Genomic DNA, 14,093 nt, shown 5'->3' on the forward strand with positions numbered 1-14,093 from the left:
TTTTGGTGGAGCCTTGCTGGAAGGAAAAGGAGAGAACTGAGTCCTGGTATTTGTCTTCATGAGCAAATCACGGCTTAGCTTGAGGATGGGATGGGACATTAAATACTGGGATAAGGATCATACTTAACACTTTTTAAAGAGGTGTCTGACAAGGCCACAGCATGCGCTTACATTTACTTTGACAGCCAGGTACTCAAAGGTACGGTGCTGTCACGGCTGGGATGGTCTAAAGACCTAAGGCGACACCTCCTATTAAACCCAAGATAGGTTGAGAGGGGAAAAAAAGAGGGAGGCTTTTAGATATACAGACACCCTTGCTCAAAGTCCAGGGGGTAAGCAGCACCTTTCAGAATGAAGGCAGGCTGAGAAGCAGCTCTCCTCCTCCAGCAGCCTTTTCCCAGCACAGTCCGAGCAGCAGGAGCAGCACTGGAGCTGCAACGTCTCCCCCAGAGCAGCTTTGGGCAGGGCGAGGGTCAGCTCTGACCAAGCCTGTGCAATGCCACAGTGAGTGAAGGGAAGGTGGCTTTAGCTGATATTCATTTAGCTTCCTGCTGCAAATTTCCCATCACTGCAAATTAGCGAGGTGTTTGCACCTAAAAGGCAGGCAAGCCTCTCACAGCCAGCACAACACTCTGTGGCCAGGGCAGCACTTGCTTGCAGGAAGGAGCAAAGGTGCTTTTTATTTAAAAAGAGCAGGGGGGAAGCTACTTTCCTGAACACTGGGGCCAGGATGGAAAGTCCAGATAACACAAACACAGGGAAAACTTGCCTCTGGCTCTCTCCTCCCAGCGGTGGAGCTGGGTGAGATGGTCGCATGCGATTTCAAGCTGCCTCCAAACGTCAAGAGGTGGAAGCGAGGGAAGGGAAACAGCCCCCAACCACCGTGCCAATTTTCATCGCTATTAAATATAATCATCTCTGCTCTCTTTAATCTTCGCTTCTCCTCTGAGACCTGGCAACAAAGGAAGCCTGGTAATGAGGCGGGGTAATTGTAGTGAAGAATGTAACCTCTGAGACAAGTTTGCTCAGAGCAAAGGGCAGGGAGCACAGGGAAACCCACCAGCCGCAGGGAAATGAAGCATCGCCACCTGACGGGTGAGAAAAAGGGAGCAGAGCCAGAGACCTGCTCACTTCATTTCTTGAAATAAAGCAAGTGGATCCATTCCCAGCACAGGGATTGATTCAGCACCAACCTCAAGCCTTCCATCAAGAATTTCACTACCTTAAACGTTGCTGCATTTGTTAACAAGCGGGCAGCAAGGTTAGCAGTAGCATAGGCAAAGCAGGCAGTTAATTGAGGCAACAAATTTTCAGAGGTGGCAAAAGAGCTGGCCACACACCAGAGCCCTGCAGAGCTGGTTGCTGTGGCCGAATCCTCACCCACAGCATGGGAACATCAAGTCATCTCTGAATTAGCCAGCATCGACCTCTGCTGCCTTTTGCCATGCTGGGGAGGTGATGGAGGTAACTGCAACCAGGCAATCGTTCCTGGGGATGTGGGCGCCGGAGGGGCTGTTGGCACAGAGCTCTGCAGCTCTGTCTGGAGATGCAATCAGGGAGAAATCCCGCAGTGGGGAGCAGCACTGAGCTGGGGTTTCCCCCAGGTGCTGCTCCCCACTCCGCCCTCATTACTTCTCTTCTACATTTCAAGTTGGAGTGGTTTATTACCCGGTGCCCAGATTCCTCAATTTACTACCTGGTAGAAATATGGGGCAAGTTCATCCCCAAGCTCCTCCTGGTCCTGCAGAAGATGCCTCTATCTGCATCCTGAGCAGGTATTAAACGCACTCCATACACTGGCTGGCTCAGAGCTGTTTCTTCTGGTGGTTTTGGTTCCTTTTTAAAAAAACAGAGCATGGTTAACAGCTGGCTCTTGCCAACACCAGCTCGTGACCGTGCCCAAGCCAAGCTGAAGTTTCAGACCCCTTCTCCAGCTCACAGCAGTGCAGCTGCAACAGCTGAGGGAAAGCCACGGCTGGGAAAGCTGACGGCCAGTTTGGGGCTTGGGACACTAAAGTTAAAGGGACCTGTGGCATCCCACCAGGCAAAAACAAGGGCTGTTGCAGGTGCATTAGGAAATTACAGCCTGGACAGTCACGGCTTAGATGAGCTTTGTTCCATCTTGTGCAGGGTGCTGTACAGGGTTGGCCCTCCAAAAATCAGATCAAGCAGCCCTATGGACCACTGCGAGTTCAATGCCGCCAGCACTGCACTGGTGAAAGGCATCTCAAGAATCTCCAGCATCCTCAGGAGCACTGTGTCTGGATCATGCCTCCCCTCTCCCACCTGGGCTGCCAAATTGAGAAGACCAATCCCATGGCCCATCCTATTCCTGCTGCTGCTTCCCTGCATGCCCCACAGGCACTCAGGCCAGAATTTCTGCTTCTGCCCCCATCCCCTGGGTTGCTGTCCAGGCACCGAGCTCACGGACAAACCACTCCTTTGTGCTCAGGTGAGCTCCTCTCTGGCACAGATGCTTGACTGATGGGGAAGGCCGTGCCAGCAGGCATGTTTTCATATTCTCATTAAGCACACCTTGCTCCAGACACTTTGCAGCAAATGTTCCTTTTTAAGGTCTATTGATTTCATAAATAATAGAGCAAAGGAAAGAAATACATCACGTAAAGACACAAGTCCAATAGCCTCTCCCTTAGGAAACCAACAGGATCTACAAAAAAATTAAGCCAGCAGGCAGGCATTGATCTTTAAGCAGAAGATGAAGTAGCATTAAAGATATTTCTTAATCAACTTAGCAGCACGCAGGTGCAGCCGTATTCCAGCAGGTCACCTTGAGGGGTCTTGCTCTCCAGGCCTGCAGGCTTGTAGCCCTCATTTCTCACAAGAAAACACTTCCCAGGAACCGGACTGAGACACTCGAACACCCTAAGCATGTTTGTCTCTTAACACAGAAAGTCAGCGGGGTGGGGAGGGGGCTGTGTGTGTGGACAACGAGGCTTAATACGGAGCTGAGAGCTCCCCTGTGGGGTTTCTGCTAGGGGGAGGCACAGCCAGCTGTGGAAGCACCCGCAGCATTTTGTCACTGCTGTGCTGCTCTCCCTGGGCTTGGGACTGAAGAGACCGACTCCATTACAAGTGCAGCTGGAGCTCTCCCAAACCCTGCCTCTCCGCCATGCACACGAGATCTTAGTCTGCCACTGGGGCCCATTTCGAGAGCTTTTGTTCCCGTACATCCCCCGCTCCCTATGGTTTTATTTTAGCCAGCTGCTCTCCAGCTGTGCCACCGCTGCTGGGGACCACAACCAGGGAGATACCTGGGGAGAAGAGTCTGAGCACGATGCTGCCATCTCCACCCCAGCCCTGTGCCTTGCTCCATCTCTGTATTATAAACACATCACCCTACCAGGGACTGCATCCACCAGCGTGAAAAGCCACAAAAACAGACAATGAATGGAGGAGGAGCTTTGCAAAGCTTCTCCAAGTTAAATGCAGCCTTTCCCTAAGACCTCAAAAGCAGAATCCAAATCCAATCGCCCTCTTGACCTGACTGCATTAGCTGAATTTGAAGCTGCCTTGGGGTTTGGTTTCTTAAACTCTGTCACCACCACCACCGGCAGATGCAAGAAGGACGAAATGCCACAGAAGTGAAACTGGTGCACAGCTGCAAAACCAAAGCCTGCCCTCTCTTTCCCCACATCTATCCAAGGATCTGTGATTAAGCCAGATGAAACTTTCAACCACAGCAGGAGCCAGCGGAACCGCGGGCTCTGCTGAGTTTCCTCTGCTCCTGGGCCACCGATTAGTAGGTGATGAGCTGTCACACACGTCTGCCTCAGCCACAATTAGTGCATGGGAACAGCATTCAGAGCTTGCACAACGGCACCAGCACCCCTATCTTGGCTGCACTGCCTGCTCGCAAGAGACCAGGGCAGCGTTAGTCCCTGACTCCTGGAGAAAGCTCTTACCTGGTGAGCCCAACGTGCAGCAAGAGCCTTCCCCGGCCACACGCCTGCATCAGAGGACACTGATAAAGGAAGACACGTCTATTGCCCCAGGACGAAAGCAACAACGTCCTCTGAAGCAACCACAGTCTTTCGGAGGAGATGGAAGGAAAAAGGATATTTCTAGGCTTTCACGGGATGAAAACCATCTGGCTGCTAACCCCTGAGGCAGCCTTCCTGACTGCACGGACCAAGCAGCTACACGTGGCAGAGTGGATTCACAGAAGGGGAGAAGCAACAACCACCCCCCCACCCTTATCACGTTACAAGGAGTTTCTCCTCCTTGCAGGACCTGATGGTGCTCAGCACCCTCAAAAGCTGAGAGGGCCCGCAAAATCTGCCTGTTTCAGCGGAGCAGGGAAGTTTCTCCTCCATTCAGACGATTTGCGTGTTTCAAGCACCAAAGGCTGGCTCTGACTTTCAGCTGGCCTGTGTAAAGGTGACAATGGAAACTTTGCCCAAAACAGTGTGTTTTTGTAGGCCCACACGAGGGGAAGTCTGGGTGGAACAGCTCCCAGACAGCTGCTACATAAATACTCATAGAGGGAGTGGATAAAGGGAAGTGAAGCAATTCAAGAGCTCCATCCAGGCAACTGCTCAGCTTAACCCTTTCATCAGCTGAAAGAGCAGCTGCCACCAACTGCACACGCTGCACAGCAGCAAGCTCTCAGAGTCAGTGGGATCGGCTTTTGTGCTACTACGTGTTGGGCATCTGCTGCAAAACCATCCCGATGGCTGTCTGAAAGCCTCACAGCACGCAGAACATGACCATATCCTCGGCTTGACAGGGGTCCAAAGGACAGCAGCAAGTTACTGGCTGTGTAGAAGATGCCTGCAGGGAGCAGAAATGGTGAAAAATAGACGTGACAGGTTTTTGGCACGGGGTCACCACGCCCGTTTAGCCTGTTTGGTGACAACATAGCAGTGGGGTTCCAGCTGTGTTGGGGTATTGAGGGGGAAAGGCTGGAGTGAGGATAAAAACCTAAAGGTGGTCAGTGAGAAAAGACTTCCTCACAGATGGCAAATTAATGGTCTCAAAGAGTGGTCAACCAGGCTGTCTCAGCTGCTGCTAAACAGGCAATGAAATACCCTCTGCCAGAACATCCCCAGTTGTTCTTGGATTGAAGAATGATGTTTGCCTGCGATGGTGGTTCTCTTGCAGAGCTGGACAAAGGTCCCAGCTTTCCCAGAGACACATGTAAAACTTCCAAAAGCAGGCTAAACCCAGGTTAAGTACACAGATGAGCATCAATAGGTGAACATTCTTCCCATCGCATTTCCTTCTCGAAGCTACCGCTGATCATGTTGCACAATTTGAGAACTTGCACTGTACTGGGAGATGAACCATTTCTAAAAGCAAGGGAAGAAATGTAGCTCCACTTCCACATCACAAGCAAGAAACCTCTGCAAATGATTTGTTTTCCTCCCCTCCTAGTCACTTGCGTTTCAGGAAACATTTTGCTCAAGAGTAGATCTTCAAAGCCATGAGATAATAAGTGTTCCATACCAAGAGGCTGGCTAGGTTAAGCCTGGCTACTTTGATCATAGATGGATTTTATTTTCTAGTTAGTTGGCAGACACGTGTACTGTTATGCAGGCAGAGGATTCTCCTGGCCATCTCATTTCCCAGCCAGAAGAGCCAATACCACCGTGCTCTGCTGCTTTTGCTTATTTAGTTATGAACTAAACTGCAGTATCTGTCCAATTCCAGCTCCCAGACAGGAAGGAAAGTGGGCAGTGCTTGAGGATTCTTACTTTTTCGCATATCACGGTTATGTTTAACATGCTCCATGCTCGTAGCAGCCAAAAAGCCATTTGCAGCAGCCTTCAGGCACAGCCTGCTTCCCCAGGGGGCCATTCTGGGCACAAAGAACCGTTGCTAAAAGTTGAGTGAGGTCATACATCTGGCAAATATAATGGCAACAAATTAAACTACTTTTTTAAGAACTTGGCTTCCAGTGTGCCTTGGAGATCCAAAACAAAATCTTTAACTCTTTATAGCCTCCTCATGCAGAGCTCACCACAAGCAGTTTTCAAGGTAAGTTATATCCCTGCATTGTGTAGGAGTGATGTCGGACCAGATACGTACGTGCTCCTCCTTGCTCAGCTGATCCACTGCTCCCTGAGCGAACTGCTTCCCAAATCAACTGCTGTAGATATTTCCAAGTCAAAAATCATGAGTGTAAAACCAAAGGTAGATTCAAACCTCCAGTATGGATGCTGTCCTGTCCTCACTGCATGAGAAACATGGTGCTTCATGGATGGAGTTGAGTGTGGAACATAAGGCCATGATGGCTCCTCAGACATTTTTGAGGTTGTTGCTCAATGTTAAAGGGTGAGAATTATAATTTAAAGTGTCATGCTTTCTGCACCTTGCTTGCTTCTTAAGCAGTACCCTCTCTTTAAAAGTGCTGGTGCATTTTAAGTCCTGAAATCCCACTCAAGGTAAGAGGCTGTAATGAGGGGAAAGAGAGCACATTGCTGAGATGTGGGAAAACAAAATGATTGAGATGGAGAGAACTGTCAGAAGAAATTCCCTCCGTATTACCCCTCTTGCTACCTAAATCACATTAAGTTTGTTAGATTCCCTCTTCCAGCTCCCCATGCCCACCCACTGTGGGTTACTTTCACAAGAATAGATTGCATTGATCAAATGAGTGCTTTTATGAAGCTGAGTACAGAAAAGCAACCCTCACTGCATCTCATTAGCTTGCCCTTCAGCACCTGAGCATCTTCTATATTACAAGCACAATTATCTTTCAAATGGATTCACTCAGAACATCTGAAAGGAAAAAAGCATCTTTATCAAATGTGCCCAAGTCATTTGTATTGCATATAGTATTTTAGGGAGAATGGCAAATTGCTTCTGTGGTCTCTAAGACATTAGAGATTACAAATTAAAAGGAAAAGAAGTGAAGTTTGAAAACTGATGACTTGGAACAGCTTAAGTTCTCTTCTCCCCTCCCCACCCCCACCCCAAAAAGTCAGCCCACAACTCTGGGGATCAGACTGATAAAGTAGACTCTGACAACTCATTTTTGTCATTGCTTCAGTGGCAGAACGGCCTCCTTCTAGCAGAAAACCGGCCATGTGCACCTCTGAATCCCCTCCTTCCCACCCGTCCTGTCACGACATCAGTTCATTTCAATGAAAATGTCATCAGTCTCTCAACAGAAAGCCTCTGAAAGCTTATAGCAAGAGCATGGAAGAATTTCACTGAATTGATTCCATTAGCGTAATCTAAGAGAAAATAATAATTTATCAGAGTGGGAGCTTAGAGACAGAAAACAAACAGTCTGTGGTGGAGCAGAGAGAAACTCAGCTCTATAATCCACCCAATAAGCATGGAAATGAGAAAGCCCTCATCTTCCTGCAGATGAAAAAGAGTGAAATATTGTGGTGATGCCAACGAGGGGTTCTTAGAGAGGTGGAAAGTACCAGAATGGAAGGAGATCAGAGGCTTCCCAGTGATGACAAGGGAATGCAAACAGCTTCATCCAGATGGGACAAGAAGATTAACACCGTCCGGATTCATTACAGGCGGACACAGCCTCCAACAGGAACAGGTGCAAAAAAAAAAAAAAAAAAAAAAAATCAGGCTTGGCCTTAAGACTTGCTAAGCCCTGTGTGAAATAAGAATGCCAGCCAGGTCTCCAGCAAGCATCTGAAATGCCCATGGCACATCTGGAGATGGAAGCACTGGCGAATGCTGTGCAAGTGGGACAGCCAAGGGCAGGGATTGAGGCAAATTCCCTCTTTTAAGAGGTCAGAAAGATGGTAAAGGAGGAGGGCTTCATTAACCCTGAAATGCTCATGTTCCCACAGCTCATTTCTTCAGGAATGTACGTAGTAGATTATTACGAGAAAGGAGATCTCCAGTGCATGTTAGCAGAAGAGGTGTTGGAGAACAGGATCTCCCAGAAGTCCAAATTCTTGTGCAGCTACATATTGAACACCTGCTAAAACCTTGAAGTCTTAGAGGTGTGATGCAAGGAGCAGGGTGACAGCGTAGGTGTGAGTGATGAGCTATTTGACTGCAAAAACATCTGCAAAATGATTGAAAATTAAAGGCAGTCCAGTGTGAGAAGAGGGCAGGTTTATGACTGCAGCAAGCATGCTGCTATTTGGTTGCTTTTTCTCTCCCTGCCTTTAATTTAAGAAGTGGACAAAGACAAAGCAAAAGCTGCTTGGCAATCCACTCTGCAATCTGATCTAGTAGAGCTAGGACCTTTCCTCCAGCCTCAGCTCAGCAAACCATTTTTCACGCGCTGCCTGAGGGAGCAGGTTAAATCCTTCCACTGGAAAAGCCTCTGCACAAATCCAGGATCTGATCCACTTTGTCAGATTTGCCAGGCTCCATTTGGGACTTGGTGGGACAGATCCTTGTGCAGGTGCGAGTTGCACTAGGATATCACATGCTTGCTCTGACCTGAGAACAGAGGTGAACTCCCACTGGCCAGGATATCCTGGGAGCTCTTGCAACATACAGCCAGCAACAAGCCTAATGGCCCAGGACAGACATTTGACAACTCTAGGACGCTTAAACATTTTAAGGTTAACTCAGCAGCAGCTAAGGCAGAACAGATGCAGCCTTTCTAGCTGATTGTTACAGAATCTGAAAAACACAAGAAATCACAGTCATCGTCCACTCTTACAAATAAAATCTTCCTTTTATTCTAGTAAAGTAACAAAGTTTTGTATTTACAGATACAATAACTGTACATATCAATTAAAAATTGACTGAGCTCAAAATCGTTAAAGTCACACAGTCTGTTAAGAACACAAACCACTGCAAACCTTCAAGAGCCTCCATCTCTGCTCCTTTCTCACAAAATCAGTTCACTTTGTTCTGAATGATTTTCTGCTGGTTCTCCAGGCACTCCTTCAGCTTGTCCTCTGTAAGCGTCAGCCTCTGCTCCAGGATGGAAACTGTCTGCAAAACAAAAGGCAAGCTGCTGCTCAGCCACTCACAAAGACAAGCTATGTATGCCACTGTACTGTCGGTGGGTAATGAAATCCTAAATTCAAATGGGAGTATTTTGAGATATTTCATGACTGTAACTCCAGGATCAAGCAAGAAAACCCTCCCAGTGCAAGGCAGCACAGTCGGGTGATAGAAGGGAGTTAAAAACCAAAGTGGCAGCATCTACCTCAATATAATGCCCGAGTATTTGTGTAATCCAGTTACCTCACAAAGGGATTGTTAGAGCTTTCTCCTAGAGCTGAAGTCATCATGGACAGGATACACAGGAAGAACATTTTAACCACGTGGCAATAAAAGCCTCTGCTGAAAACCTTTTATTGATCGCTCCGAAGTAATCAGGGGGCCTACCTATGCAAACCACTTGCAGCTTCCAAAGGCACCAGAACGGCTGATAACAGGCAGTGATTGTATTTAATGCTTTAATACCCATAAACTTATCAGCAACAATCAATAGATTCATATTCTGAGCATTTTTACTGCATAAATAACATCCTCTTTCAAAAACAAAAGGATGTCCAGAACCTCAGACTTTAATATAGTAATTCAAATAAACTTGGACAACTGCTATTTGTATAGAAGTTATACATAGAAAGCCTTTTAATAGCACGTTTCATAAACACATCACTAAGTGCTTGACAAAGGAAAGCAGGTCTCTTTATCCTCATTTTACAGCTGGGGAAACTAAAGCACAAAGAAAGGAAGCAGCTTGGCTAAGGTCACTTGAGTGACCAGGAAAAATCTCCTGCAAAATGATTTGGGGAATGAGAAGAACGGTGGGGAGAGTAAGGAGAAAACACAGCCATAGTGAAAACACAACATCAAGCACTACTGCAAAACTGTTTCCCTCAGACACATCACAACACCACGTGTTAACAAAGTCAGGAAGGGTTCTGCATCATAGGATTTGCCCCAATGCATTTTTTTCACCCCCAAACACAGCTCAAAGCTTCTTTCTCCTACTCACACACCACTGACCTGTAAAGAGGCAGAATCATAAAATCATACAAAGGCCTGTGTTGGAAGGGACCTCAACAATCACCCAGTTCCAACCCCACTGCCATGGGCAGGGACGCCACCCACTAGATCAGGTTGCCCAGGGCCTCACCTAACCTGGTCTTAAACACCTCCAGGGATGGGGCATCCACAACCTCTCTGGGCAACCTGTTCCAGTGCCTTACCATCCTCCAAGGGAAAGATTTCCTCCATTTTAAACCATTCCCTTTTGTCCTATCATTATCTACACAAGAGTTCTTCTTCATCCCCCTGACCAGGTGGCCTGCAGCAGACCCCCCAGTAAAGGACAAGCTGTCCTTTATTAACTCTCACCCACCAGCTCTCAACCTTTACATGGCTGTTTCTCAAAGGCAACTCTTCAAAATCAATTCCTTCCCTAATGCAGAGGACACCATCCCCTCCCTTCCTTTCCTGTCTATCCCTTCTGACGAGCCTGCAGCCCTCTCCCTGTGTCCCGTGTCCCCAGTGCTATGTCCCCAGTCACCTCCCACCACCGCCGCCCCACAGGTGTGCCCCAAGAAGAGGAAGAGTCAACTCCTGCTGTGTAACACAGCCTTGCTACAACCACAAGCTCTGCCCGAAGGAACAAACCCTGCATTGCTTAGATATTCCCCTGGCCTATTCCCCCATCATTTAGTTTTATCCTCCTCTATTTCTACCCCTTTGAGGTGCAAGAGCTGCTGTACACAGAGAGCCCGAAGAGAACTTGGGGAGGCACCAGGTGCAATCCCATAGCCAGCAGGAGCCCTCCTGTCTGTTCAAAGGAGAGAGGATTTTATCTGATTTGAACCTAGCCATGGCCATTACCTAGGGGCTGTCTTACAGATGTCAGGAGCACAGCAGGCTGATTGTCTACAGGGGTTTACAGCAAAGATCTCAGCCTGCAAACAACCAGACAGCGAATGGAAAGCAGCAGGGATCCTGGCTTCTCCATTTAGAAAAGGAGAACAAGTGACTCAAGGCTCAGTGATCATTCAAAATGTGGGGGGTAGGATTGCATTCAATTTCCTTTAAGAAAAAGATGTAATCAGGTGAATCACATCCTGCTCACACAACCCTGCAAGAAGCAAAGGCCCAGGTTACTCGCAGCTACTGCTACACGCAGCACAGGGATACAAAGCACAGATAAAGTGGATTTCAGAAAATGTTGGATTTGAGAAAAAGCTGCAAGAAATATGCTCTCTGCTCATACTCGTATACAATTTCCTTTTCAATAAATTTGCAGTGAGCATTTTTTGGAAAGAAGTGGAAAAGGAGAAGTCAGAAGCGAAATCCAGTAAGTCCAAAGAACTTCAGAGCACAGTCCATTCGGGTTTGAAACACACAATGCCCAAAATACACGGGGCACCTGATGTCCTAGTAAGGTAAGGGAAAGTGCAAAGAAGCTATTACTATTATATTGTAGTTTACACACATACAAAAAGCTTCTTTATTCCCCATTGACAGAGTTTTACAAAGCTTCCAAGTTGCTATTCATAGGGCAAATCCTTGTTGGTACACAAATCAAACTGCTGCGTGATTTTGCTATTACTTTTCAAGAAGGTAACAAACCAACAACAACCCCAAGGAGGCACATGCCACCAGCCACACTCGGTGAGGGTTCATCTGATGCAGGTTTGTGCTCATTCTGTTTCCCTATGGTAGGATCCCGGCTTCCCACAGTGTCAGAAGCCAATTACTTTTCTTCGCTGCATACCAGGAAATGTTCATGAGAAACTATGTAAAAAAAAAAAAAAATTAAAAAAAAAATGCATTCAACTTACTTTAAGTTCTGGTGAATATTCAGCTCCATCCTCCCTCATCTGAGGGATCCAGCAGTCACATTTGCTTACATCATGACAAACTCCCCACGCCATTCCCTCAACGTTATTTTTACTCCCTCAACCCAGTAATACCAGAGATCCGTGATGCCAACCCAAATGCCAGACCTACATACACTTTCAGTTTTCATCAGCATCTTTCCTTTAAGTCTTGTTAAACATTTCCTTGCCTGACCACGCAGTAGGGACAGTTTAACCACTGTTAGCCCCGAAGTGGAGGTTTTTGCAGAGCCCTGGGGTAATCCATCCAGTGTCTTTTGAGGACTCTTGTTGATAAGCAGAGCCTGGTGCTAATTGAATCCCAACAGACACCAGCTCAACAACTGGATAATCCCACGCCCAGCCAGCCAAGGGATGTCCACAAGCAGCACATAGGATTTTCGATGCCAGATTCTCACCAGCCTCGATCAAATAACAGCAGAGTGGACACAACATCGCCCCAGTTCATTACTGGGGATTGCAGGACCCCAAAAAACATTGATTTGCACAATGTTACTCAGATTGATAACAACAGAAGGAACGCAGGCACACACAAGGACTGCAAAGCATGTGTGCCTTGCCCATGTGCAGGCTAAATCTTACAGTTGAGCCTGGTCCTGTCATCATTAACCATTTCATAACATAAAACCCCTTTCTCTGCTGATCTGCCTTCTCCGAGAGGTAGTTTCCTAGCCTTACTTCAATAAAAAGATTGCTAAAATTTGCTCCATCCCTAATGTTAACGGTTTCACTAAAGCACGTGCTAAAAACTGTTCTGCAGGGCACTAACGTGTAATGTATCAAATAGCCCAAGAAAGAGCGTTAGTTCTGCCTCTTCAGATTTTTCTTCCCATATGACATGTTAATCTACAAAGACAGAATTTTTTTTCCAGTTTATCAAAAAAAAAAAAAAAAACTTTCCTTCAAAAGAACAGTCAGTAAATGCAGAAATGTTACAATGGAAAAAATCTATCAATCTAATAACAAATGTAAATACAGGGATTTCTATCCACAAAGCACAAAGACACTGGAGTGACCACATCTCTGTATTAGGATTACATCATTATTTAATTCTCTTTGTACCATCTTATAATGATGTTAGCGGGATATCACAGTGCCCTGAACTTCTAAGTGTGTGGCAAGCATCAGTCAAAGTGGAAGAGGCTTTGTGCTGCTTATCCATACCAGCACTCCCATCAGGATGCTGTAAGGAGCTGCATTTATTCACCCCATTGGCAGCTAAAGCTAGGACGTTCAGAGCAGTGTCTGCTCAGTTTCTCCTTGCTCACAGTGGCACAGTTGTGTTTCAGTTCCTTCTCACAGACCATCTCCACTGCTGAAGCTCAGAAGTTCATTACAGTCCTAAGCCACTATCCAGTTAATAGGGACAAAAAGAAAAAAAGATATCTTGCAATATCTTTATAATTTCCCTGCAACAGCCTCTCCTTCCCCTCACCATAGGGGGACAAGCAGAGATGGAAGGCAATGCAGCAGCAGAGGGGATGGAATTCCACCAAGGGGATGGAATGGACAGCCCATGGGTTTGCAGAATGAGACTAATCAGGTCTGGCCTGGACCCGCAGGCTTAATTGCTCTGCCTTTTGTAACGTGTAGGGCACACACTGGTTTGGTTTTGAAGAGCTAATTGCCCAGCTATAACCTCCTGTGGGTTCCCTTGCTTTTCATAAGAAAGGTCATGTCAGTGCTCAGCTCAGTCCCAAACTGGAGCAGAAGCACAGCAAGTAAATTCCATCACAAAAAAGCTGCGTGGGCATCCAAGGGGCCAACAAAGTCCCTCCTTGGCAAGTGCCGACGAGTGGGTTCAGAGGTACCCATCTATACTTCCTCTAAACTAATCCAATGAGCAAATAAACTACCAGGTGAATGCTTTCTACCCAGGCTGCCACAGAAAATAAAACAAAACAAACAAACAAAAAACCTCCTTCCACAAACAATAGCTTAAAATACCAGACTTTAACAGTAAAAATGGGAGAACGTGCTCAGAAGTCACACTGAGGTTCAGGTGCAGACCCGTCCAGTGGGCACTGCCCTTTCCTCCTGCCAGCCCAAGCTTTGCCAGGACTTGCTGTCAGTCTCCCTTCCACCTCAGCAGCTGCACCTAGGGAAACTCAAAGGAGACCCCTGCTATTAGCAGGCAGCACTCTTCACGCACAAATTATAGCTTAACACAGCTTTGAGATGGGATCAGAACACCCAGTACCTCTGAATCATTTTCATCAAAAAGTGGTGGTTTAAACTAACCAAGGGAGAAAATCTCATATCTGAAGGTATAAGAATACACAAAACCTTCACTGGCAGTAACACTTCACACAGCAA

The 14,093-nt window shown here is 46.9% G+C and overlaps 1 protein-coding gene across 4 annotated transcripts in view; it reads right to left on the reverse strand.

Annotated features, from left to right (window-relative positions):
- Window positions 1-8,603: 8,603 nt before the first annotated feature.
- Window positions 8,604-14,093, reverse strand: part of POC1A (POC1 centriolar protein A) — a 55,015-nt gene continuing 49,525 nt past the window's right edge. For all 4 annotated transcript variants that reach the window (XM_084530706.1, XM_084530707.1, XM_084530709.1 and 1 more), the window contains one exon: window positions 8,604-8,892. In XM_084530706.1, coding sequence (XP_084386832.1) covers window positions 8,794-8,892 — 99 coding nt within the window. In that variant the 3' untranslated portion in view covers window positions 8,604-8,793. The remainder of the gene's footprint in view (window positions 8,893-14,093) is intronic.

This window comes from Aythya ferina (genome assembly GCF_964211825.1).
Source record: "Aythya ferina genome assembly, chromosome: 10".
Taxonomy (NCBI): Eukaryota; Metazoa; Chordata; class Aves; order Anseriformes; family Anatidae; genus Aythya; species Aythya ferina.